Source organism: Suricata suricatta, chromosome 1 (genome assembly GCF_006229205.1).
Source record: "Suricata suricatta isolate VVHF042 chromosome 1, meerkat_22Aug2017_6uvM2_HiC, whole genome shotgun sequence".
Taxonomy (NCBI): Eukaryota; Metazoa; Chordata; class Mammalia; order Carnivora; family Herpestidae; genus Suricata; species Suricata suricatta.
In genome coordinates this window covers 15,790,273-15,814,704 of record NC_043700.1, presented here as the reverse complement: position 1 = coordinate 15,814,704, position 24,432 = coordinate 15,790,273, and the positions used below count along the sequence as shown (strand labels likewise).

At 42.7% G+C, this 24,432-nt stretch overlaps 1 protein-coding gene across 1 annotated transcript; it reads right to left on the bottom strand.

The window, feature by feature from the left end:
* Positions 1-1,681: 1,681 nt before the first annotated feature.
* On the bottom strand, positions 1,682-24,432 carry LOC115287944 (cytochrome P450 4V2). Its single transcript, XM_029934797.1, has 11 exons — positions 23,764-24,432; positions 18,912-19,024; positions 17,165-17,250; positions 16,205-16,395; positions 15,762-15,831; positions 13,056-13,182; positions 10,443-10,628; positions 8,054-8,156; positions 3,732-3,866; positions 3,461-3,640; positions 1,682-2,262 (listed from the first exon to the last, which is right to left on the bottom strand). Exons 1-11 carry the CDS (start codon positions 23,975-23,977, stop codon positions 2,090-2,092), a joined length of 1,578 nt encoding a protein of 525 aa, XP_029790657.1. The 5' UTR covers positions 23,978-24,432; the 3' UTR covers positions 1,682-2,089.

The window sequence follows — 24,432 nt, the reverse complement described above, 5'->3', positions numbered from 1 at the left end:
ATCAGTCACCCGCTAATTTGTCTTTCAAAGCTATCTATATTTTAAGATGACATCAATCTCAGAATAAAATACAGCACCCGTGATTAAAATGTCATTTATTTTTCTTGAGATACCTCCTTCAAGCAGCAGACAATAGGGTCACAGATACTTCATCATCCTCTTATTAAAAAAAAAATCAGCATCTGCATTTTGATACCACAGACCATTCTACCTCTAACATGGTTAAGAGAATTTCCAATTAAAACACAAATAACAAATTATTCTGCGGCTCCATGAAGGTCTTAGGTCAAAAGGTAACATTAAGGAATGTTTTACTTTAATTTCATATCCAGGGAAGGGCCACTGAAAGGGGCAGGAAGGAAGGAAGGAAGAAGGGAAGGAGGGAAGGAGGGAAGGAAGGGAAGGAGGGAAGGAAGGGAAGGAGGAAGAGAGGAAGGAAGGAAGGAAGGAAGGAAGGAAGGAAGGAAGGAAGGAAGGAAGGAGAGAAAAAGGGGGGAGAGAAAAAAAGGCAAAATTTCAATTTAAATGCATAAAATTGAGAAATAATACTAATTTCCATGAATAAAACTTTGATTATCCATAGTCATCTGGATATAAGATTTCTACATATATCCACTTTCTAGATAACAAAGTTAAGCATGTGATATTCATCTTTTTCAACTGTATCATATACTTCCTTGACTTTTTGTCATCAACTTAGCACCTGGGTTGTCTGCACTGGGGTCCCTGCGATAGTAAGTGGGGAGAGCCGCTGACCCTGCCCTATATGACTTGCCTGAAGAGCCTGCAAATGGCTTTGGCTTGTAATCTCTCCCTTTGACAGCCATTGAAGCAAAGAAATCCCATTCTCTTACTTTGTTGCTTCTATGTGCTGTGCCTTGGGAAAACTGAAAAATCATATTATGTTTGTTAAAAGTCATTTTTTAAAGTCACTGAATGAAGGGATAGAGACATTGCCTATGGAATTAAAACTCAGAGAATGTGTGTCAGTTATCAGTTTGATAGGTATGTTCTGGAGAACTAAATTTACTGAAAGTCTAACCCTAAACTAAGTGATATATTCCTGAGTTACTAAATATAGATGGATGGCTTCTCTTTTCCTTTAATGATGGAAGAGTTCTAGAAGAAATATCTGAAAATCAGAGGCAGAAAAAAATCTGTGTTCTAAGGACACATCTAGTTTACAGACCTGAGGTCCATAAAGTAAGAGCATAACACAGTGAAGCCCATCATGTTGGGAATGGAGAGAAATGCAGACCTCTATTTCCAGGCCTCTCACCCACTAGGGGTATGACTCGGGCAGAAACTTACCTTCTCATTGATCTCAAACGCTTCTTAAAAAAGGGAACAACTAGTTAAGTTCTAAGGTCCTTCCAATCCCAACGGCCAGCACTCAAACCTATGAGGCCCTGTGGAGGATTGGATATTACCAAGAGGAATCTTTCCCAACTGTTATGATACATAAGGCTAGTTGTGATGCTCTGAATAATGAAATCATGGCTATCAGCACCTGGCCCAAAGGGAAACAAGAAGAGAACTTATGAGTCTACTTACAAATTATCATCTCTAGGTAATATAATCCGAAAAGTGCCATAATAATTCTTCTCATATTTGATGTCACTCATACAATTTTAAAACTTAAGCTTCTTAGGTCTAAGTACTTAACTATTCACCCTTTTCATATTAAGTGCATGTGTGTGTGTGTGTGTGTGTGTGTGTGTGTGTGTGTATACACACATGTTTACCAGCCAACAAGAGTATCTTTAAGAAATTCTGGAATCTCAGTTAAATTGTATTCTTTGGGTATGCCAACTGAATTGGCCTGCGGATCCCTTTGCTGAGAAACTTGTCATCTGTTTATTTGGGTACAATCACCAGTTAACTCTACTTTGGGGATCAAGACCAAGGCTAAGATCTATGGTGGCGATGAAAATATAAAAACTCTTTGGTGAACTTGATCCCAACGGAAGCAGGAACAAGAAAAAAAAAAATAGGGACTAAGAGTATTGAATCCAGATCTAGAAGTTATGTATCCAGTTCCCTTCAAGAAAGACCTTTCACATGACAAAGGCACAGCCCAATACAATGGTCAGGATTCATCTGCATTTCTCCTCGTCAGCTTGATCCAGATGCCATTCGTTGGACGAAGAATCAGTTCTCCTGCCAGACCAAGTTCTTCTCTTTTCTGATTGGATTCTACCCAAAAATGCCTCAGGATGCAGGAAAGAATGACCTTTTCTTCCATTATGGCAAATTTTTGACCTTCAAGTTAATGAAAATAGTATTACTTTACATATACATTTATCTCGAAGGTGAGAAATCACCACTCTTATTAGAGGAAGCAAGCAATTTTATATTTCCACAATAAGGAGCATCAGAATTACTTGAGATGTTTGTTAAAAATGAAGATTCTTAAGCCCCCTTCCCTGCCCCTCCCCAGGGCAGCCGAATAGCTGGGGTGGGGCAGGTGTCTGAGTTTTAGCAGTAATCCCAGATGAATTCCAGGGTCACTGAAGCATGAGAATTGCTACTCTAGATGGCTTTCTTATTGGGACTTTAATTTAATTTACTACAGAGTCCCCAAACATGCTCCAGGTTCATCCATTTAAATCTGACCTCATTTTACTAATGCCTGCATTTACATGGATGATAAAATGCTAGAGATCCTAAAGCCTAAGTGTGTATAATGCATGGTGATGTACATTAGTTTTACGTACTTCAGCCACGTGGTAAACATTCTTCGTGTCTATTTTGCAAAATGCCATTCTTAAAAGCAACAAACATAGATATTAGGTTATGTACAACCAACTGTTACAAATAAGTTTTTACCATATAAAATGCACTCAACATTGGCCCAAAATCTACATCTTAAGACTCTACCATGAAACTGATTGTGCTTTATCTTGTGAACTGAATTGTGTCCCACCAAATTTATATGTTGAACCCTAACCCCACCCTGTACCTCAGAATGTGAGTATATTTTCAGATAGTGTATTTACAGAGGTTAATAAACTTAAAATGACTTCATACGTATGGACCCTAATCCAATCTGACTAATGTTTTTATACAAGGAAGAGATCAGGATATGACACACACAGGAAAGACCATGCAGAGATACAGGAAGATGACAGCCATATATAAGCCAAGGTGTAGAAGGACCTCCGAAGAAACCAACCTTGCTGACACCTCAATTTCAGACTGGTAGCTTCCAGAGTATGAGAAAATGAGTGTCTGTGGTGTAAGCCACCCTGTTGGGAGTTCTTTGTTATGGTGGCCCTAGCAAACGGTTCTACTTTATGACAATCTTTCTTGAAACAATACTGTATAGTGAAGTGGAGGAAAAAATAAACCAGTTTTTTAAAAGACTGTAGCCTAGGAGACACAACATCTCAAAGAAATTATTGAGAAACCCACTACCACATGGGCTGGAAAGATCAAACCAATTTGGATGGATACAAACCTATGCAGTTTCTGGGTCCAGCAGAGAAGGGCACATATGCATATGGGTGGCGTCCTTGCAAATTCTCAGGAAAGAACCGTTCTGGCTGGAAGTCCTCAGGATCTGGGAAATACCTTGGATCTCTATGCAGTGCATAGGGAACAATGATTGCTTGAACGCCTTTCACAATTTTGTAACCCGCTGTCAAGAAGTAGGCGATAGGCCATAAGAATGGAGAAAGACAGACATTTAAAAATCCATCTTCCCTACTATCCAATCATAGAGTTCTTACCAACTTCACAATCTTCAGTAAGATTACGGGCAAATAAAGGAACAGAAGGAAAAAGGCGAAGGCTCTCCTTAATGACACATTCCAGGTATCTAAGTTTCTTCAGGTCTTCTACGGTAGCAGGACGATCAGACTTCCCTGATCAAAGTAAATACATGAGATCACAATGAAAGAACTAAACTGGCTTGGGGAATGGACATCAATGAGAAATTAATCAAAACACTGGATATTATATCCCTACAGCCAAAGTAGGATTTCTAATATTATACATAATCAAAATAAAATTAGAAAATGTGCCAAATGAAAGAAACAAGACATAAAATGTCGTGTACTATTATGATTCCATTTATAGGAAGGGCTCATAACAAGTATATTCACAGAGACAGAAAGAGTGGTTGCCAGGGACTACAGGAAGAGGGAATGGGGTGTGGCTGAGTAAGGATACAGGCTTTCATTTTGGGTTGCTGAACATGTTTTGGATTTGAAAGAGTAACAGTTGTGCAACACTGTGAATGTGCCAAATCATATACTTTAAAATGGTTAATTTTGAGTTCTCAGAGCTCCCAGGTGGGCACCTCTCTTGAATCAGATTCTTGGACTTTCGCTATAACGTGGCCCCTAATTGCCTTTTGTTCCTGTGTCAAAGAAACTCAGGTTGCCTTGTTTCCTGGCCAGAAGAGACAAACATCAACCTCCCTGGACTTACCAAAGGAAGAAAGAGTCCAGCAAGGACTCTTAAAGAACAAGCCCGTGGACAGATTTTGAAAGCACAACAGAAATATAACAAACACCACTGACCATGTTTGCAAAGGAAGTTGGAATTGATTGCCACAATTCCAAATTCTAGGGTAGCAATATCTGTCAACTATCCACAGATCCATATTACTTGGAGAGGAAGACAAAGAAGCATTGCATTATCTGACCAGAGCTGAAGTGACAGATTTTGAAGATATTAAATCAGGTTATATATATTTTTTTTTTGAGAGAAAGAAACACAGTGCAAGCAGGGGAGGGTCAGAGAGAGAGAGGGAGACACAGAATCCGAAGCAGGCTCCAGGCTCTGAGTTGTCAGCACAGAGCCCAATGCAGGGCTTGAACTCACGAACCATGAGATCATGACCCGAGCCAAAGTCAGATGCTTAACCCTCACTATTTACTACTGTCCTCCAAACCACTCAGGTGCCCCTTAAATCAGATCATAGAATAGATGTTCATTTTGATAAAAACCCTTCCTTCAAAAATAAAGTTCTCCCCAAAGAATTTCTTCTAGATGAGGGTGTGATCCATCTTCAAAATCTACTGAAATCAAATGGGAGTCAGAAAGGATTTGATGAAATGTTCAAGTCAAATGCAAAATAAAGTCATAGGAAGAGAAAGCATGAGGAACTAGAGTTTCTTTCTCTGGTTTACTCGCCATTTTGATACAGGTACAGATGAGTTAGGAACGGACATCCACGATGATATTTGGCCAAACCAATTACAATACTACCTGGTCCCTGCCATGGATGCTGGAGAAAAGGATGGAGGAGGAGGAGAAAGAGAACATCCTAATGAAGAATAGAATGGGGATAAAGGCTAAGATAAGGAGGAGGAAGGAGAGGAAGGTGAAGATGACGGATGGAAAACCAATGGATTCCAATCTCCTGTCTTAATTTTCTCCAGTCCCCTTGTGCTCAGCCATTCTGCTCTTGAAGTCTCTTTCCTCTCCTTTACACGATGATTCTCAATGTTTTTGGGGTGGGGGCAATACTTTGAGCATAATACAGTGAGAAGAGAAACTCTACCATTTTCTGTTCCAAATTCATTCTTACCTTTTTTGTCTCAACCAAAACTTCATATAAACAACATGTGTGTGTGGGGGGGGGGCCTTCAGCTCTCTTAGCTCTGTTGGAAGCTTGTGGGTTCCCGATCCCCATGAGGTAGTACCTAGAATTCTCTTTTCCTCCTTTACCTCAGTATTGGGCTCAGAGATTACTTTGTGTCTCTGACTATGGACACAGCATTTACCAACATGTATCTGGTTACTTTCTCTTGGTTTTATTATTTTTTAATACACTTCTAGATCAGTGAAGGATGGGTTTGAGATGTTTGGGTAGGTGCAATAGGCATCTTGACAACATGGCTTTCCCTTCAGCATGTTTAACTGTGATGTCTAATGGACATCCTTATAGGTTAACATGACATTTTAGAAATAAAATCATCTCCTAGTGCCTTGAGCCCTACCACTCCACGGGAGACTCCCAAGACCGTGTTTGGGATTGACATTCTCTATTGTAATCTTGTTCCTGTTTACTTTTAAATTTTCTTTTTGCTTCACTGGAGGGAAAAGATGAAGCTCAGTTTTAAACCTGAACAGGGCACAAGTGGCTTTGTTAAAATAAAACTAAACATACACAGACAAATGGCTAATTTTATTTGTAACAAGAGGAATGTATACTTGCAACTCAATACCCAAAGATCAGGTGCTCATGCTATTTTAGAATGAATACTGGGGATAAAAGAAAAAGTGAGGGATGATCAGTAGAAAACATGAGAAGCAACAGAATAAAGCATGGAGTAATAATGATGCTTTAATTATGTGAGATCAACAGCAAAAAGTACAACAGCAATGAGCTAGCCATTGTAGAGGACACAAAATGCAAACATATTCCAAAAACACCTGTGAGCTTTTGAAAGATCAAATTTACTCAGCACAGACAATATGAGAGAATTAAAATACAGAAAAAAATAAAATGGCCACAGAAACAGAGCCAAAAAGTTTAGATTGTCTCCATTCCACAAAATAAAGTCTTCCTATTTGAGATGTCCAGTCCTCACACAATCTGAACTCAAAACTACTTGTCCAACTTCGTCTTTCAATACACTGTACCATATGCTTTAAATGCTAGCTGCCCCTCACTATTTACTACTGTTCTCCGAACTTTTCCATTTCTGTGCCACTGTCCATCTTGTCCTCCTCTTTCTAGAATGCCTTCCCTCTTCTGTTTTTTTCCTTTCCCACTTTTCTTCTCTATCAAACTGTATCAGATACCACTTTGTTGGCTGGCTGACCCAATCTTTCATTTTCTCCTCCCAGCTACAGGAGCCATGTCATGTGTGATTCAACAAAGGATAAAGTCAATGGCACAATGCATAGCCCCTGTGTGGTCGGCTGGTAATGGCTCCTATACATGTATGTCAGGTGCTAATCCCTGGAACCTGTAAGTATTACCTTATTTGGGGAAAAGGCACCTTTACAGATTTGATTTAGTTAATGATATAAAAATGAGGAGATTATCCTGGATTATTCATCTGGGATCCAAATGCCATCACAAATGTCTTTATAAGAGAGAGAGATCACACATACACACACACAGTGAGAGTGAGAGAGAAAGAGAGAAGAGAAGTGAAGAGAAGAGAAGAGAAGAGAAAGTGGTATGAAAATAGAGGCAGGGATTTGAGTGATACGGCGCAAACCAAGGGATATACTCATGGCCACTAGAAGTAGGAAGGAACAGGTTCTCCCCTAGGGCTTCCAGGAAGAGTATTAGCCCCACTGACACATTGACTTAGGCTCAGCAATACTGATCTTGGATTTCTGGTGTTCAGAACTGTGAAGAAATATAAATTTCTGTTGTTTTAAGCCACCTAGCTTGTAGAGTTTATTACAGCAGGCGCAGGAAACGAACATTTCCTTCCTCCCTCCTCCCCTTCCTTTCTGTCTTGAAGATACACACAAGCCCTGGAACAACAATGAAGGAAACAAAAGCCATGATGGTGAAGAACAGAGAGAAAAGAGCAAGCCTGGGAGTCTGATGACACCCTCATCGACTTCAGCCTCGGGCTCGTCCCCTGCAGATCTCTGGTTGTGTACCAGAAATGACACCCTCTCAGCTTAACCCAACTTTCCTCTGTTTGTGGCCAGATGCAATCCTGTGGGAAACAGGTCTCCTGGCTTCTCTCCCACTAACATCACCTGCCCCTCGCTCCTCCCAAACTGCACCTTCTTCATATCACTCAAGGGCACAGCCAGGACTGGACACATTATGCACAATGGCTGGCTTGTCTCCTAAGCAGTGAGGTCCTTGGGGACAGGAGCATTTCTCTGTGCACCCCCAGCATCTAGCCCAGTGCGGTCACATGCCAGGCGGTTGGCCAATGCCTGTAAGTGAACAGGGCAGGCTTTGCAAAGGAGACGGTACTGGAAGGGATGGCATGAAGGAGCCTTCCTGCTTATCACATGGTCTTTGCAACAGGTCCTAGGGCACATCCTGCATGAGCATGAATGGCGTCTGTTTCAGTGGCCGTGGGACCCAGAAAGCAGCTAATGTTGGGGCCAAACATACCAAACACTTCCTCCAGTTCACTGTCCACTTGTTTCTGGACTTCTGGGTAAGAGCCCAACAGATACAAGGCCCAGTTTACTGCTGCCGTGGTCGTATCGTGGCCCTAAAAGGGGAGAAGAAACACGGCTTACAGAGCAGGGTGGTACTGAGAAGATTAGGCAGGAGGACTCCATCTTGGATGGGCTCTGACCGCTGCGATGTGACTCCAGAACATAACAAATTAATCTCGGACAGCATCTCACCTTGGTGACAAACAAGCATATAAAACCACCCCTTCAAGGTGGAGGTTTACACTTAGACAGACATTTCACTGTGTCGTGGGGTAGTCTATCTGGTGAGAAGTGGCCCGACTGTGCTGATAAGGGGGTGTCCCAAGGAGTGGGGTACATCTGACAATTTTAAGGGGGCAAAGTCTGGCTTTCTGAGCCACCTTGCCAGTTCTGTACTTTTCCACTTTCCCTTTTTGAAAGTAGGCTTTACCCATTGATGCTGGACACCAAGCAGCACATATGCAGTTCTGAGTAATATTCTCCAGAACAAGAAGTTGAGGAAGAGTTTCATTTAATTTTGCCAAGTTCTAGGCAAAACACTAAGCACTTTGCAGAAACTAACATAATCGTTCTTCCCAAGAACTTCACCAAATACTTGATACCGTAATTCACATTTTTGAGATCAAATACTGTGACAGAACTTCCTATTTCATTTTGTCTGTTACCCAGAGCACAACAAAGCACAGCAGTCACAGGAGTGCACTGCTGGGATAGGGTAGGGGTAAACACCTTCACCGCTAACTGCTGGTTCTCCCCACCAGCCTGCACCCACGTTATGGAGGCGGTCACGTCAGGTCACAATGTGATAGTTTGTGGTTTGCCTCCTGTTTAAGGCAAAGAAGAAACAAAACTTAGAATTGCAAAAATTGTTAAAACTGGAAGAAAGAGATCATTGGTCTGGTTGTTTTCAAGAAGGCGAGAAGTCATTGGTGGGAGAGGGAGGTTTGTGTGTCCCATACATGCAGGAATGTGTACGTGTAGGTGCAGGATGACAGTGCATATGTGTGCACTCGTGTGTGTGCATGTGCACTTGTGTGTATGCCTGTACATGCATGTGCACTCGTGTGTGCCTACAGGATGGAGATGTGAGAAGGTCTCTCCACTTCAACATCAAATAATAAAAGCCAAAATCTGCTGTAGGCTTCCTGGGCACACTTGTTGGTACACTTGAAAAACTCTATCTAATCTGTGAGGCCCCTGCTCCACAATGAGGACACTGAGGCCCGGAAAGGCTCGATGAGGTGCCTGAGGTTACATCTCAAGGACAGATTATGGCAGGGATCTGGCCCCAGAGCCTACTTGCTTAACACCTCCCCACTCTTTAGGTCAGTGGGTGTCCACCTTCTGCATAAAACTCCTTTTCAATAAAGTGCTCTGTTTAAAAGGAGGAGTTTAAAATCACTGTCTAAGCCCCTCTCTTTGCTGTCCACATAGGAAAGCAACGACAGAGCTTGGGGAAGATTGGAGGCATCTCATTGGGCCAGTGAGCACAGAGCCAGGAGGAGAGCTCACTACAGACGCTTAACGCAACCCGCTTTCAGCTACAGGATGCAGACAGACCTCCCTCGGGAAGGAAGGACGGATGCGCTCCAGCGTCACATCTAGACGGCCATGGGCAGCAGCGAACACGCCTGTGAGCGGGTGCTGAGCCACCGAAAACAGTGGATGCCTTTGGCTCCCCTCTGCTTCCAATATATTGCCACGTGGTGCTTAAGAAACCCATTTATCTCTCTCTATTTGGCGATCCACCCCTTGTGATATTTAATACAGTTAGTTAGACTTCTCTTTGTAAAAACTCCATTTTTTATTATTACTAATTATTACTGAAAGTCCAGAAATCTTTTTTTTAGACTCACAAACTGGTTAAATTGTCCACTGTACAGCTCTTGTTCTCACCCTTCAGGAAGGCAGCTCGGCAACAGCTAAGGACTCACTGTAAGAAGCAGGGAGCAGAAGGGTTTCTTTCAAAGGAAGTCATGAAGGAACAGACTAGTGGGCTTCACAGATTAAAAGGAAGCATGAAGCCATATGGAGAACACAGCAATTTCTGGCTGGTCTTCTTGGAAAGTCTGACAGGTCTTAGCTTTTCTGGAGGGGGGAAAACCACATCTATGCTGTACTCCCCATGAATCAAAGATTTTTCTGAACACGGAAGTTGATCTGATACTTAATGAGGTTCTTAAATTATGTAAATTTTAATGCTAATCTGATGATTCTTCCTTAGCTATGTTAAGCTACTTTAAAATCTCATTACACTTTTAAAAGTAATGTTATAGAGTCTAAAATATAACTGGAAATTATTTAATGATACCTGAAAATAACCTGATGCTATAAAATACCTCAAACATGAAAGTGTCGACTTCTTCTCGAACATCTTCATGACTTAGCTTGTTCCCTTCATCATCAGTCACATTTAAAAGCAAGTCAAGAAAAGCTTTGCGTTTATTTTTGGAGGGGGAGGAGTCCTTGCCACCATGTCCATGTTCTTCGTTTCTCTTCAGTTCCCTGGCCCGTTCAGAGATGACCTAGGATTTAAACCATCATATGCTTTGGCTTGGAATTTGTTATAACCTAACAATACGCTTTCCTATGAAAATATCCTACCTTCTTTGGAGCACCTGGGTGGCTCAATTGCTTAAGCATCCAACTTTGGCTCAGATCATGATCTTACCTTTGTGAGGTCAAGCCTGGTATCAGGCTCTGTGCAGACAGCTCAGAATCTGGAGCCTGCTTCAGATTCTGTGTCTCCTTCTCTCTCTGCCCCTCACCTGCTTGTGCTCTGTTCCTCTCTCTCAAAAATAAATAAACAGAAATTTTAAAAAAATATCCTAGCTTCTTTAACCTATTTTTTCTAAACCTTTCCTATCCTTTCTATCTCAATAATAACTTAGACTCTTGTAAAAATATAGTCAAGCTTTCTGTTAATATTTTATGGCATTCTTTGATAAGACTTCTTTTAAAAAAATTTTAATGTATTTTTATTTATTTATGAGAGACAGAGAGAGACAGTGCGAGCAGGGGAGGGTCAGAGAGAGAGGGAGATACAGAATCCTAAGCAGGCTTTAGGCTCTGAGCTGTTAGCACAGAGCCTGAGGTGGGCCTTGAACCCATGAACTGTGAAATCATGACCTGAGCCGAAGCCGGACACTTAACCGACTGAGCCACTCAGGAGCCCCTGATAAGGCTTTTAAAAAGGAACTTAATGTCAGACAACTTCAGAATTTTCAAGTGCTGTTTTTAGAGTCTCTCCGATGGAAATAGTCTAGCAGTCTACTAGACGGTACCCTAGAGATCTGAATATGCCATCGAGAAAAATGTATAGCTGCTGGAGAAAATTCAGTCATTACATAGTAGACTAATTGCACATCGCTCTAATTACATGCCGTATTGAAGTAAAGAAACGGTAGGCTGGTGGGTAAGTTCCCCGTGTTCCTGCTGTTCCTCCGGCTACACTGCTCCTTCCTCCGCATGGCTGGCTCCCTCCTTTCATTCAAGTCGCCGCTCATGGTCGCATCATCAGCAAGACCTTCCCTGATCATGACTATGCTAGTGCCTAGCACTATCTTCCTAACCCTATCTTACCTCTGCTCATCCCCCTTGCCATCTGGAATTATGTTATACTTGCTATTTAGCACCTTTCTCTTCTAATGCAAATGTCTGACCCACATGGCAGCAAATTTGTCTTTGCTCACTGATATCTTTCCAACCTCTGGAACACTGCCTGGCATTTTAAGAATGCTCATTATTTGCTGAATGAATGAAAGCATTAAGGCCCATAAACTTCCTTTGGCGACACATTTCAACTTTTTTCTCCTGTCAGGCAATTGACCAAACCTGCCACTAAGTGGTTTGAAAGAACAGATTCTAAGTTCTTGGAAGACAAGCCTTCTTAATGGAAGCCCTCGTGCCTAGCTTTCAGGATGTAATTTTCAGTATTCATCAAATGAATGATATTGTTCCTCCAATTAGGAATTCATTAAAGATTGATATTGATATTAATGCATGATGGCTAAGGAAAAATTCAATTATACCCATAAAATACAAACTGTTGGCCATGCTCCTACACCCTAGTGATTGCCCTATATTCATCTTTGACACAGATGGACATCCTGTATCCAAAACAACATCATGACTGCTTTGTAATTTTTGAATTGGAAATAGGAATATCCAGTTAATTTTCATCTTTTCTCAACTGCAATACTACTATAAAGACTCTTTGCTTTTGAAAACTACTAATCAAACATCTTCCAGAACACCCTTATAATACCCATATCTAGGTTCTTTTAACATAGCACCCTGATTGCTAATAAATATTCATAATTCATGTCTCATTTTGTCATTTTAATAGATAACTTCTACTAAACTAACCTATTAGAGTAGGAAACATACATGTCTTACTCATTACTATATCTCTAACACTCAGAAAAGTAGCACTTGGCAACTTCTTAATTAATATTTACTAACTACATAATTGAAATGTGGCCATGTTGCCTACTTTTTTCCGTTACTCAATTCAAAATTATGAAACACAGGCTCCCTGGTTCTACCCTAGGGATATTAACAAAACACAAAAATCTTGGACTTGGAAAAGCCCTACAGGGCACCTGGTTGGCTCAGTTGGTTAATCATCTGGTTTCAGCTCAGGTCATGATCTCATGGCTCATGGGTTGGAGCCCCACCTCGGGCTCTGTGCTGACAGCTCAGAGCCTGGGGCCTGCTTCCGATTCTGTGTCTTCCTCGCTCTCTACCCCTCCCCCTCTCTGTCTCTCCCTCAAAAATAAACAAACATTAAAAAAATTATTTTTAAAGTCCCAGAAATGGATAGTCATGATGGTTGTATAGCATTATGAATGTACTAAAAGCCTCCAAACTGGACACTGAAAATGGCTAGAAGGGCAAAGTTTTATATTACGTATATTTCACCACACTAAAAAACTGAAGTGAGGGCTTACATTGTTGGTAAAATTGTGTAGGATCTTTAGGTTCCCTCTGTGTTCCCATCCGTCTTTATGCATAAGAAACAAAAAGTCAAGCCAGAGCCAAGGCATCTTCATTCTCCGATGTAGCAAGTCACTCATCCTGTAAATAGGATAAAAGTACGTGAACGGAAACCCTGGAAATGGGTTATTTCCTTAGCACCGATTCGATGCCTGCTCTTAACGAGGGAAGTACATGGGAATGAGGAGGAGTGTCTGAAAGGCTCCTAAGAGCTCTGTGCTTCATGCTCAACAATGAATGCATGGGCTTGTACACGGCCAATGAAGCTTAAAATGTTAATGGTTTCATTAGTGGAAGGAAGAATTTGATATAAAGCATCCATACTGGACGGCCATCTGATGTCTGCTTCTGTTTCTCAAGAAAGAGTCCCGACCTTCTAAGGCCATTGTGGCTTTTGGACAACAAACACACTGGGATGGAATCCACTCATTAGCTTCATCACTCCTCTGGAGTGACAGAGAACAAGAGGTTGTCCCTTTCCACAGACAAGTGCTCATTGAACACCCACATGTCACAGAGCTGTCCTGAGTACGTCTCTTGTCACTTGCAGCGAGACAGCAGCCAGACCTCCGCGTGATCTCTTCCTGCAGGACTGGCTTAGACACCAGTTCTTCAGAGAGGCTTTTCCTGACCACTCATCCGTAGGACATATCCTTGTTTACCTCTCTAATGTCAACCTGATCTTTCCTTTCTAAACAACTGTTAGAATTTCTGTTTACATGTATGTTTCAGTGGCTGTCTCCCTGCTACGCTTCCTGCCGCGCTGCGATAAAGCTGGTCAGGGCTCGTGCAGTGACTGCACATTACTGATGCTCAGGAAGCATTTAGTGAAATAAAGTGAAATGAGCAGTGAGCTTAAAGATAGGATGTGTCAAATCAAATCCTGGCCCTCTTTTTATAAAAATTGCATTTATTTTTTTAAAATTCATATCCAAGTTAGTTGGCATATAGTGCAACAATGATTCCAGGATTCCTTAATGTCTCTTACTCATTTAGCCCATCCCCCCTCCCACAACCCCTCCCGTAACCTTTTGTTTGTTCTCCATATTTAAGAGTCTCTTACGTTTTGTCCCCCTCCCTGTTTTTATATTATTTTTGCTTCCCTTCCCTTATGTTCATCTGTTTTGTATCTTAAAGTCCTCATAGGAGTGAAGCCATATGTTTGTCTTTCTCTAATTTCATTTAGCATAATATCCTCTAGTTCCATCCATGTAGCTGCAAATGGCAAGATTTCATTCTTTTTGATTGCCAAGTAATAATCCATTGTGTGTGTGTGTACACACACACACACACATGTATATATATATATATATATACACACACACACCACATCTTTGTCCATTCATCCGTCATTGGACATTTGAGCTCTTTCCAGACTTTGGCTATTGTCGATAGCGCTGCTATAAACATTGGGGTGCATATGCCCCTTCAAAACAGTATACTTGTACCCCTTGGATAAACATCTAGTAGTGCAACTGCTGGGTCATACGGTAGTTCTATTTTTAATTTGTTTTTTTAATTTTTTAAATGTTTATTTATTTTTGAGAGACAGAGGCAGCGCAACCAGGGGAGGGTCAGAGAGAGACGGAGACACAGAATCTGAAGCAGCTCCAGGCTCTGAGCTGTCAGCACAGAGCCCGACGCAGGGCTCCAACCCATGAACCATCTGATCATGACCTAAGCCAAAGTTGGACACTTAACCAACTGAGCCACTCAGGCCCCCCCTATTTTTAATTTTTTGAGGAACCTCCATACTGTTTTCCAGAGTGGCTGCACCAATCCCACCAGCAGCACAAAAGAGACCCTCTTTCTCCTCATCCTCACCAGCATCTGTGGTTGCCTGAGTTGTTAATGTTAGCCATTCTGACAGGTGTGAGGTGTATATCATTGTGGTTTTGATTTCTATTTCCCTGATGAGTGATGTTGAGCATTTTTTCATGTGTCAGTTGCTGGCCCTGACTCATAGTAGCTGAGTAACTTCAAGCCATTTTTAAAGTAAAATTGATTATTTCAATTAAAAAACGATACATATTCAGAGCACAAAATATGGAAAATGAGAATGAACAACAAAAACAAAAGACAGTAAGAAAAAGAGATGCACATATAGAAAACAGTAATAACCACAGCTAATACTTTGGCATAGTGTCTTCCAGTTTTTTCTTCCTATAAATCATGTTTTCCAAATGTTTACTTATTTATTTTGAGAGAGAAAGAGAGCGTATCGGGGAGGGGCAGAGAGAGAGAATCCCAAGCACTCCACTCTGCAGTGCAGAGACTGATGCAAGACTTGAACTCACAAACTTGAGATCATGACCTGAGCTGAAATAAGAGTCAGACGCCTAAGTGACTGAGCCACCCAGGTGTCTCTCTTTCGTGCCTACCAATTCTAAGAAATTCTTTTTGCCTTTATCACTTAGTATCATAATGTAATCTGTCAATATGTTATTAAGTAATCATTTTAAATTACAGCATCATCTGGGTCTGTCATCATTTACAAAGCCGTGCCTCCATTAGTAAAATACATGCTTAAACGACCAGGTTAATTTTAGTATAAAGTTTCATTTTCGAACAATGAAAAGAATACTCACAAATTATTAGCAATAATTTTTAAAGCCCTAATCAAGAACTATTTTAAAGACAATCCAAAGGACTTCATTTACCTATAAACTGCATGGACGTACTCAGAATCATCATTACTCTGAGCACCAATGTTCTTCCCCATCGCCGTTTCTGTAAAATAGAGGCAAGAAGCAAGCATTCAATTCAAGCACCTATCCTGTGTTCACTTTCCAGGGACAGACACTTAAAAAAAAAAAAAAGACATAGGTCCTGTTCAGTTCTTAGAGGTTTTGAAATTGTTCTCTCCCCCTTTGCTCTTATATCGTCTGCTCCCTGTTCCTGCTGCTTCTTCCCCCTGACCTTCCTGGCATGTTGGCGCTGGGACTGTCCTGCTCAAAGCCTCAGCAGGGACAACAGGCCCACCCTGAAAAAAATCCAATGGCCTTTCCGATCCCCTCCTTCGCCTTCCCACTGGAATGCTAGTTTCTGTGGGGGCCATTCTATCTTAGCACCATAACTTCAGAAACAAATCAATGAGACTTACCACAAATTATATCTAAGGCACAAAGAGTGATGTAAAAAAAGCAGTTAAATGCTTCTTGGTTAACATGTTTTTCAAGCTTATTAACCAATATATTTGCTTGGTCATTCATGACATCTAAGAAATCTTCCAGAATTGTGAAATGGAAAGTGGGCGTTAACAATTTTCTCCTAGATCGCCATTTGTGTCCAGTACTAGAAATACAATACATGGTTACAGATAAAAGAGGAGCAACAGCGGAAACAGAGTGTAAATTTAGCCAAGTCAACAAAGTTCTCCTGAAAGAGCTTTTCATCTATAGGTTCTCAAATGCTTTGGTCAGAACGACAAAGATCCACATACAGTTACAGAATGTGGACAGTTTAGATCTTTTTCTAAATTTACTAGTATTTAAAGGAGCACTCATAAAACTTGAAAATTTTAAGAATTTTTCTAGATTTCTGAGTTTCTAAGTTAGACTATTTTGTCTCCCGTCTATTAATCCCTCAGTCCTCAGATGATCCTGATGGTCTATGATTCTCCTTTGATCTCCACTATCTTCACAGACCCCACACGGGTCCCGCCTCTCTCAGAGGATGGCGTCCTATTCCTGGATGCCAGCTCAAGGACTGGGGTTTTGTGCTTCATACCCTTAGGTGGGGCTATGGTCTTTTTCACTGGATTTTCAAGATTTGCCTGATCCAAACTCTCCTTTTCTTTACTCCATTCATCCACCAGGACCTGATTCTTCGAACACTGGTCATCATCATTACTGAGTACCATGGCTACAGGTTACCATACATGCCGGACTCCTGTCCATCAGAGTCTACTGTTCTCCAGACCTTCCCTTCCAGCTTTGCCCCTACTACCTGGCAGCACAGTCTAGGGATGGGAAAACGACTTTGTGCCAATTCCTGACATAACAAGTTACCCATAGAAGGAACGGATTCTCGGAGACAGCTTTCCAAGGTGACACCGACATACCTGGTCAGGAGTCCTAGGCCAAGCCACGGTTCTAGGAACTTGTACATGTAGGATTTGTCAATTTGCCTTGAACTACTTAAAATTACCTTGGAAAGAGAAAAAAATTGAGAGATAGTAGACATCAAAACAGTTTCAACTGTAAGAGTATGTGACTAGAACACTACTCACTACTTTTTATAAAAATATACCATCTTCACTATTTTTTTGATGTGCATTTATTTTTGAGAAAGCATGGACACACATGCACATGCGTGCGTGTGCATGCACATACACACACATGGGGGAGGGGCAGAGAGACGGAGACAGAGGATCTGAAGTGGGCTCTGTGCTGACAGCAGAGGGCCCGATTCGGGACTTGAACTCACGAAGCATGAGATCATGACGTGAGCAGAAGCTGGATGCTTCACCAAGCCATCCAGGTGCCCAGAACACTACTTTTTAAAGTAACATCTCATAACTATTTTATCTCTGTGATTCATTTTTATTCCTGTGCCTCTAAAAATGTCAAATCGAGTGTTGAACATATAATTGTCATTCAGTCTTGGGGACAAAATGGAGTTGAGAGAAAGAAAAATGTCCAGGACAATGCCCTGGCTCCTACCATGAACTAGGATCCAAGAGGATCCGCTATGAATAGGGGAATGAGGGAGAGAAAGTAGGTGAATCCTAGAATGACCATGTCTAGGAAGATAAAAGTCCCAAGTTCATTTGTGGGCATGTTGACTTGGAGACATCCAAGTTGCCATGGTCTGAACGCAGGTCTGATGCCCAGGATAAAGACTCGAACTAGAAGGTGAATATTTGAGCGTCCCCAGCATGTAAGTAACACTGAAGACCATGACTGTGATCAGATCACCTGGAATCCATGTGAGGTAGAAGGGAGGAGCATTAGGTCTGAGCACGGAGTGCTGCCCAGGCTCTTGGCTCTGGTTCTACATTCTGGATAGATCTCCACCCACACACACCAAACCTGCTCCCACCAAGTCAGCTGTGGCTGAAATCCTGCCTGTCCCCTCATTATCTACTCTGAATCAGGCTGCTACCATGTGGCGCAAGAGAAATCCAACATTTTCACAGTAAAACCTAAGAAAGACATATCCCAGCCAGCACTATTGCCTAGGAAAGTCTGGGGTTTTTGTTCCATGCAAAGAAGCTATTTACTCCATTTTTACTCCCCGACCCAAATCCTCATCAGACCACAAGACAATCCAGTGTCATAATAAGTAAAAAGTATACTTTTTGATCAGTAATTTCAGTAGCATGAATTAATGATGTCTGCCTTATCAGTATCAGATGAGCGTTCTTTTTTAAGAAAATTAACTTGGCATGATATATTTGTAACAGATAGGAGACTCGGAGCACCTTGAGAGAAACACTCATACTTTATTAGTCTTAACATGTTTAGACTCAGAAAACGGTGCCTGGCACATAACATGTGCTCACCTTGTGAAATAATCTATTTGTGGTTCTATAAAGCTATATCCTCATGCAGACTTTCCAAAAAAGGAGAATATATTTGCCCTGATATCAGATATGCACAGACATCTAGAGGCTACTACCTCCCCCCCATATTTAGACTATATCTGGGAAGTATTAAATGGCCCCCACATAGCCAAAAATATCTAGCGAAATCCTCAATATACTGAGTTCAAAAAATGTAAGAACATTTTTGCTCTCTTTATTCTGATGAGACTCTCGCACCATCAAATATACAGTGGAAAAGGGAGCCTATTTCCCACATACTCACCTCCACATTTTCCGCATTATAAATGGCCAAGAGTGGCACTGGTCCCAGCCAGAGTTTCAGCACTGGAAGATGCCGATATTGTTCCGTGTAAGAAATTAGCTGCTGAAAAAATTCTGGGAGAAAATATTTAATTATAAATGAGTTCCTTATTCTGTCTTTTGGGTTTGTTTGTTTACTTTGGGCAAGTCATTTAACATTTGCTAAGTCTCTCACATCTTCAAGGTCAACCACACAGTCCCTATTAAAATATATAATGATTGAATTGTGAGGGTAATTTAATTATGAGTAAGATAACGTACAAGAAACTAGGCCCTCCAAAGGGCCCAATCCCTACTCTCAGGGAGCTTATAATTATGGGACATGGTCCCTTTTGTAATACCAGACAAAACAAAATGGTTGCTTAAATAGAAGTTTAGGTCCGAGGATTTACTGGTCCTCATGGGCAGGACTGAAGAATTCGTGAAGGAGATGGCCTTCGAGCATTAAAACATGAGTTCTACTTTTCTAGGCAGAAAAGGGGAAGACCAGTTGAGAGAGACTATAAACCAATCAGCAGAACAGCTGAGCAGAAGCATGGACCTCTGAAAACTCCCTGTGGGTGCAGCCACAGCATAAGGTGGGGTGACATCATTGGAAGAGGAGATTGGAGCACTGGAGGGTTTGATTTTCTCTGATACACTCTACGGAGTCATCGCAAGTCTCTGACGAGGACTAGCAAAACTGGAATAGTATTTTAGGACAATAGCACACCAGTGTGTGGGAGATCTGGGAATCACCTGGCTATGCCAGGGCCACAGGGGATGGGGAAAGGCTGGGGATCAGTGCAGCCAGGGTTAGGGACATTGGCTGTGCTTTATGGCTGGCACTTGCATTGGGTGTAGGAAACGGGGACCATCAATCCCAGCTACAGCCTCGAAGTCATGTGAAAACTTGGGAGTCAACACTTTTGGTGTTGAAATCCATGAGGCCCCTGTGCTGTCTGGGGAATGCATCACGGCTGTAGGAGATATCAAGCCATTACAAAATTCTCAGGGAAGAAATGCCGTATTTATGAGTGCCATCTGGGGAGAAACAAATGACAGCAGCCAGTGACGGAAGAAGTATGACATAGGGGCCAGACCTCAGAGAAAAGACCCGGCAAAGGTTAGACATGCTTTCAGAACACAAGTCAAACAAGAGGAGGTTAAGGGAGGTTTGAGTCCCTGCTGGGGAAGTGATTACACCTTAGGAAATGGAGCGAGAACCTCCTTACACTGCTAGGAAAATCTAAGTAGGGAGGGGTGAGGACAGGCAGGCTGGTCCATAGACAGATTTGGATTCAGCGCTTCTCTGGGGCAAAGGGAATGCCTGGCTGACAACAGCAAGGCTAATTCCAACCCCACTGTGAGGCTACTCCTATGATACTTAAGATTTTGACAGAGCCGTTTTAACGTGGGAATTTGGGTACCAGGGACAAATTGATACGACATAAAACACAAACCATTCAACTTCTCAGCACTTTTTCAAGGCCAATAACGTGCGCATGCTCAGCCCATCGCTGCTTCTCATTCATCCTTAAGCATCACCCATTCCCAGGCTTCAGATCAGGGTGCGCACAGCGCAGGACAGAAGCGCACGGATGTCCGCTGCATACAATACTAAATAAAAGTACTGATTATTTTTTTAAGTGTTTGCAGATTTCAGCCCATCAAAACCTAGTATTATTTTAAGATAGCTAACATCCATCAGGTCACATTCATTTACAGCAGCAAGTATTGCATGTCAGAGCTAGAGTGAGGGTTTCTGATGCATTCTTTTACGCCTCACCATGGTTACAATTTTTTTTAATGTTTTACTTATTTTTGATTCAGAGAGAGACAGAGCATGAGAGGGGGAGGGGCAGAGAGAGAAGGAGACACAGAACCGGAAGCAGGCTCCAGGCTCTGAGCTAGCTGTCAGCACAGAGCCTGACGCGGGGCTCGAACCCACAAACCTGAGATTTGACCTGAGCCGAAGCCGGAGGCTTAACCGACTGAGCCACCCAGGCGCCCCTCACTATAGTTAAATGAAAGGCATGATTATTACTGTCACAAGTGACGAAACCTGCCCAATATCACAGAAGTAGTAAGTGATGGAACCTGGCCTTGTACTTAAGGCAGGAAGACTCCACAATGTGCCATCTTAACCATTACACCACATTGCTTTAAAATGTCTCCTGGTCTAAATGGTTGTCAAAACTGCTGTGAAGAGACCTGGGTCAAATCAACAGTGACAACGTGTCTCACGAGAACTGCCTGCCTCGTCTGATCTGATAGAGGAGACAGGAAGTCTGAGCCTGTGGTTGGAAGGTATCAGGTCCAATATCAGAGAACAGTTAGGGCACAGAGGTGTTGACATAACGGACTAAGAAAAGGAAAAAATTGGTTTAAAAGGCCCATGAAAAGTCAATGGCAGAACTCCAGGTGAGATTATTGAGGCTGGAATTTGAACAGTGGTCACAAAATCAAAAGCACCGTGTCCTGCATAAGAGACCAGGTCACTGAGAACAGGCAACGTCTCTTAGAATATTGTGACACCAACCACTTTGTTTGGCTCAATGGTGGGCACAAGGCAGGGCCCCATGTTTGACCGACAGTTAAGGAACTTACCCTAACCAAGCTCTAGACATGGATCTAGAAATAGCATGTACTGAATTTAATCCTTAAAATAACTGTCACACAATTAACTTACAAGGTAAGGGTAAAAAAACTCTGACTTAGAGGTTTTTAATATTTGCTTTACCTATCTTGGTACTCCTGTGTTAGGTACATATATATTTATAAATGCTGTATCTTACTGGATTGACCCTTTATTATCATTGATACCCTCTTGGACTTTTATTATAGTCTTTGTTTTAAACTCTATTTTGCCTGGTGTAAGGGCAGCTCCCCAGTTTTCTTTAGGTTTCCATTTGCATGAAACATCATTTTCCATCCCTTTGTTTTGAGTCTGTGTGTCCTTACGTCTCAGGTGAGTCTCTTGTAGGTCTTTTCTATCCAAGCAGCCACACTATGTGTTTTGATTGGACAATTCGGTCCATTTACATTTCAAGTAATTATTGATACCGCCATTTTGCTCAATGTTTTCTGGCTGTTGCTATAGTTCTTCTCTTGCCCTTTTCCTGTTAGACAGTTTTAAACAACTCCCCACATTTAAACAACTTGGTTGCAAAGCCAGAAATGAAGCAAAGCTTTGCCTGATGCCAAAATCCAGTACTTGTAGAGGATTAAAAAAAGTCCCTCAGTAAAAGTCCATATACTGTCATTCTTTTCACGGAGAAAGTAACCCCAAGGAGAATTACTTTAAATACTCCCTCAAATCACACTGTTTTGAAACAGATCTCATTCACTAGAGATTTCGACTTTTTGAAAAAATTCCTGAAAGAATATGATGAGATTTCTTAAGCATATTATTTCTTGTTGGGGGAATGAGAGATTTGTCACACAATTCCTCTTTAATACTATAAAGTCTCAGGGTAGGAGGAGAGGTTAGCTCTGCGCACAGTATCAACCAAGATGATTTTTACAAACATGCTTTTCTTATATCTAGATGGGGTGTTGTATAACTTATAACAGTCACATTGATGTTCAGTTGGTGAAAAGTTAACTTGGATTTCTTCTGCCAGGAAATATTTTCAGTATTTTGGTAAACACGCCACACGCCTTATCTATTTCTGTGAAGTTGAAATAACAGCATGGGCGCTTGGGAGGGGTGTGTGGAGATGTGGGGGGGGCAGAGCTAGAAAAATAATACTTCAAGTTTTTGAGTGAATGTTCAACTTGTAAAACCGCTATTTACAATTAATCGGAGGTGAAACTGGATTGTGGTCCCAGGCTTATCTTAGAATCCGTCATTTTGGGCAAATCTTTTCAACTCTGAGTGTCCCAATTTACACACCCATAAAAACGGAGTGCTAATATCCCTCTCCCTGATGGGAGACTGTAAACCGGGTACTTTCGGGAACTTTCTAACTCACAGTGCTTTTTACCCCCCTCATCGACAAAACATAAACCTATCCCTTCAAAAAGCTGGTATTAGTTAAAAAAATAAAACAACTAAAAACTAAAAAAACGAAAAACAATTCACTGTTTAATAAATAAGTCTTTTAAAATGTGCTGTGTTAAGTTGGCCAGACGGCCCTGCCCTCATAGTTTACTCTTAATTACCTAACTTCCTTAAAAGAACTAAAATAAGGAGGTCAAGAAGAATAGAAAGTTGTGGTCAGATCTTGTGATGTGGGGAGGAGGAAAGCCTCAGATGAATCTCTAGTCCCCGATTTTGCCCGGGCAGGGGACGGGTGGAGGATGACTGGACTGGTTCCGGGTACTTGTCCTGGTCCGTGGAAATTTCTGCTCTTCGGCTTTACCAGCCAAGAGAGAAGACACCCAGTGTGTAGAGACAAGAATAGCTACGAAGTGGGAAAAGTAGAGAAGAGGCAGAAAAACAGGGGTTTACACACACTGCGTTCCACCCTATACATAAACACAAAAGTTGATGTGAAACAGGCACGAGCAATTTTATCACGTGTCATAAGGGCAAACTGGATACAACTGGGAATCCACTCTGCAGCAGGTGACAGATTCTTCTTTCTCCACAGTAGCCTGCACCTCTGATGAGAAGGCAGGAGGGCCGGGAGCAGGCGCAGGCGGACCAGGCTGAGCCCAAGGGAGTGAGGGGGATGGGGAGGGGGGGATAGAGAGGTGGGGTGGGAGTTAGGGGGAGGATGATGGGAAAATCCCACACCCGGGGGCTTCCTGCTAGGCGAGTCCGCGCAAGGCTGGGAGCCCACCGGCCCCCGGGTGAAGATGGGGGCGGCCGGGGCGCGGCCTCTTACCTTTCCCTCCTGGCTTCATCATCAGCGTGTGTCCCACCAAGGGGTAGCAGCCGGGCAAGGTGGGGAGGTCCCTCATCTGATGCCACTGCCACGCGTATCTCGCCCCCATCTGCAGGAGGTTCAGGATAAAAGTGGCGCCCGCCAGGGAGACGGCGCCCACCGCGCCCCAGATCAGCAGGGTCTGCCCCAAGCTCTCCAGCCACAGCGCCAGCATCGCGCCAGCGGGCCCGTCAGCACAGGGACAGAGACCGCAGGACGACCGGGGCGAGGTGCTGGGCCAGCTCCTGGAGTTCAAGTGCGCCGGTCCTGGGAGGAGTTCCGGGACTCAGGAACCCCCGAGTCGCGGCCGCCGGGGATGGCAGTGCGCCCCGAAGAGGGAAGAGGTGGCGCCGGCCCGCTCGCTTCTTCCTCCTCGGGCCGGAGACAGGCACCGTCCGGCCTCCCTCGAGCGGGGACCCGGGGGCCGGGGCTTCTCCCTGCAGCGGCCGCCCTGGGCCTCGGGACCTGGCTGGAGCCTCGCAGGCTCCCAAACCAGCACCGCCGGGGTCGTGACTGCGCTGGGCAGAAACCGACGTAATGCGCCGGGGCCTCTGGGTTTAGTCTAGCGGAAACCGAAAGACCGGAACACGGCTGCTGGGTTGCAAAGAGTGTGGCCGAATGTTCGGTGAA

What these genes read in the sequence shown, in the direction of transcription:
- LOC115287944 (XM_029934797.1), bottom strand. Translation starts at nt 23,977, where the DNA reads ATGCTGGCGCTGTGGCTGGAGAGCTTGGGGCAGACCCTGCTGATCTGG. An exon ending in TACGTCCATGCAGTTTATAG is followed by an intron (nt 13,183 to 15,761) that starts GTAAATGAAGTC and finishes TCCTATTTACAG; the next exon opens with GATGAGTGACTTGCTACATC. An exon ending in TACACAATTTTACCAACAAT is followed by an intron (nt 10,629 to 13,055) that starts GTAAGCCCTCAC and finishes TTTAAATCCTAG; the next exon opens with GTCATCTCTGAACGGGCCAG.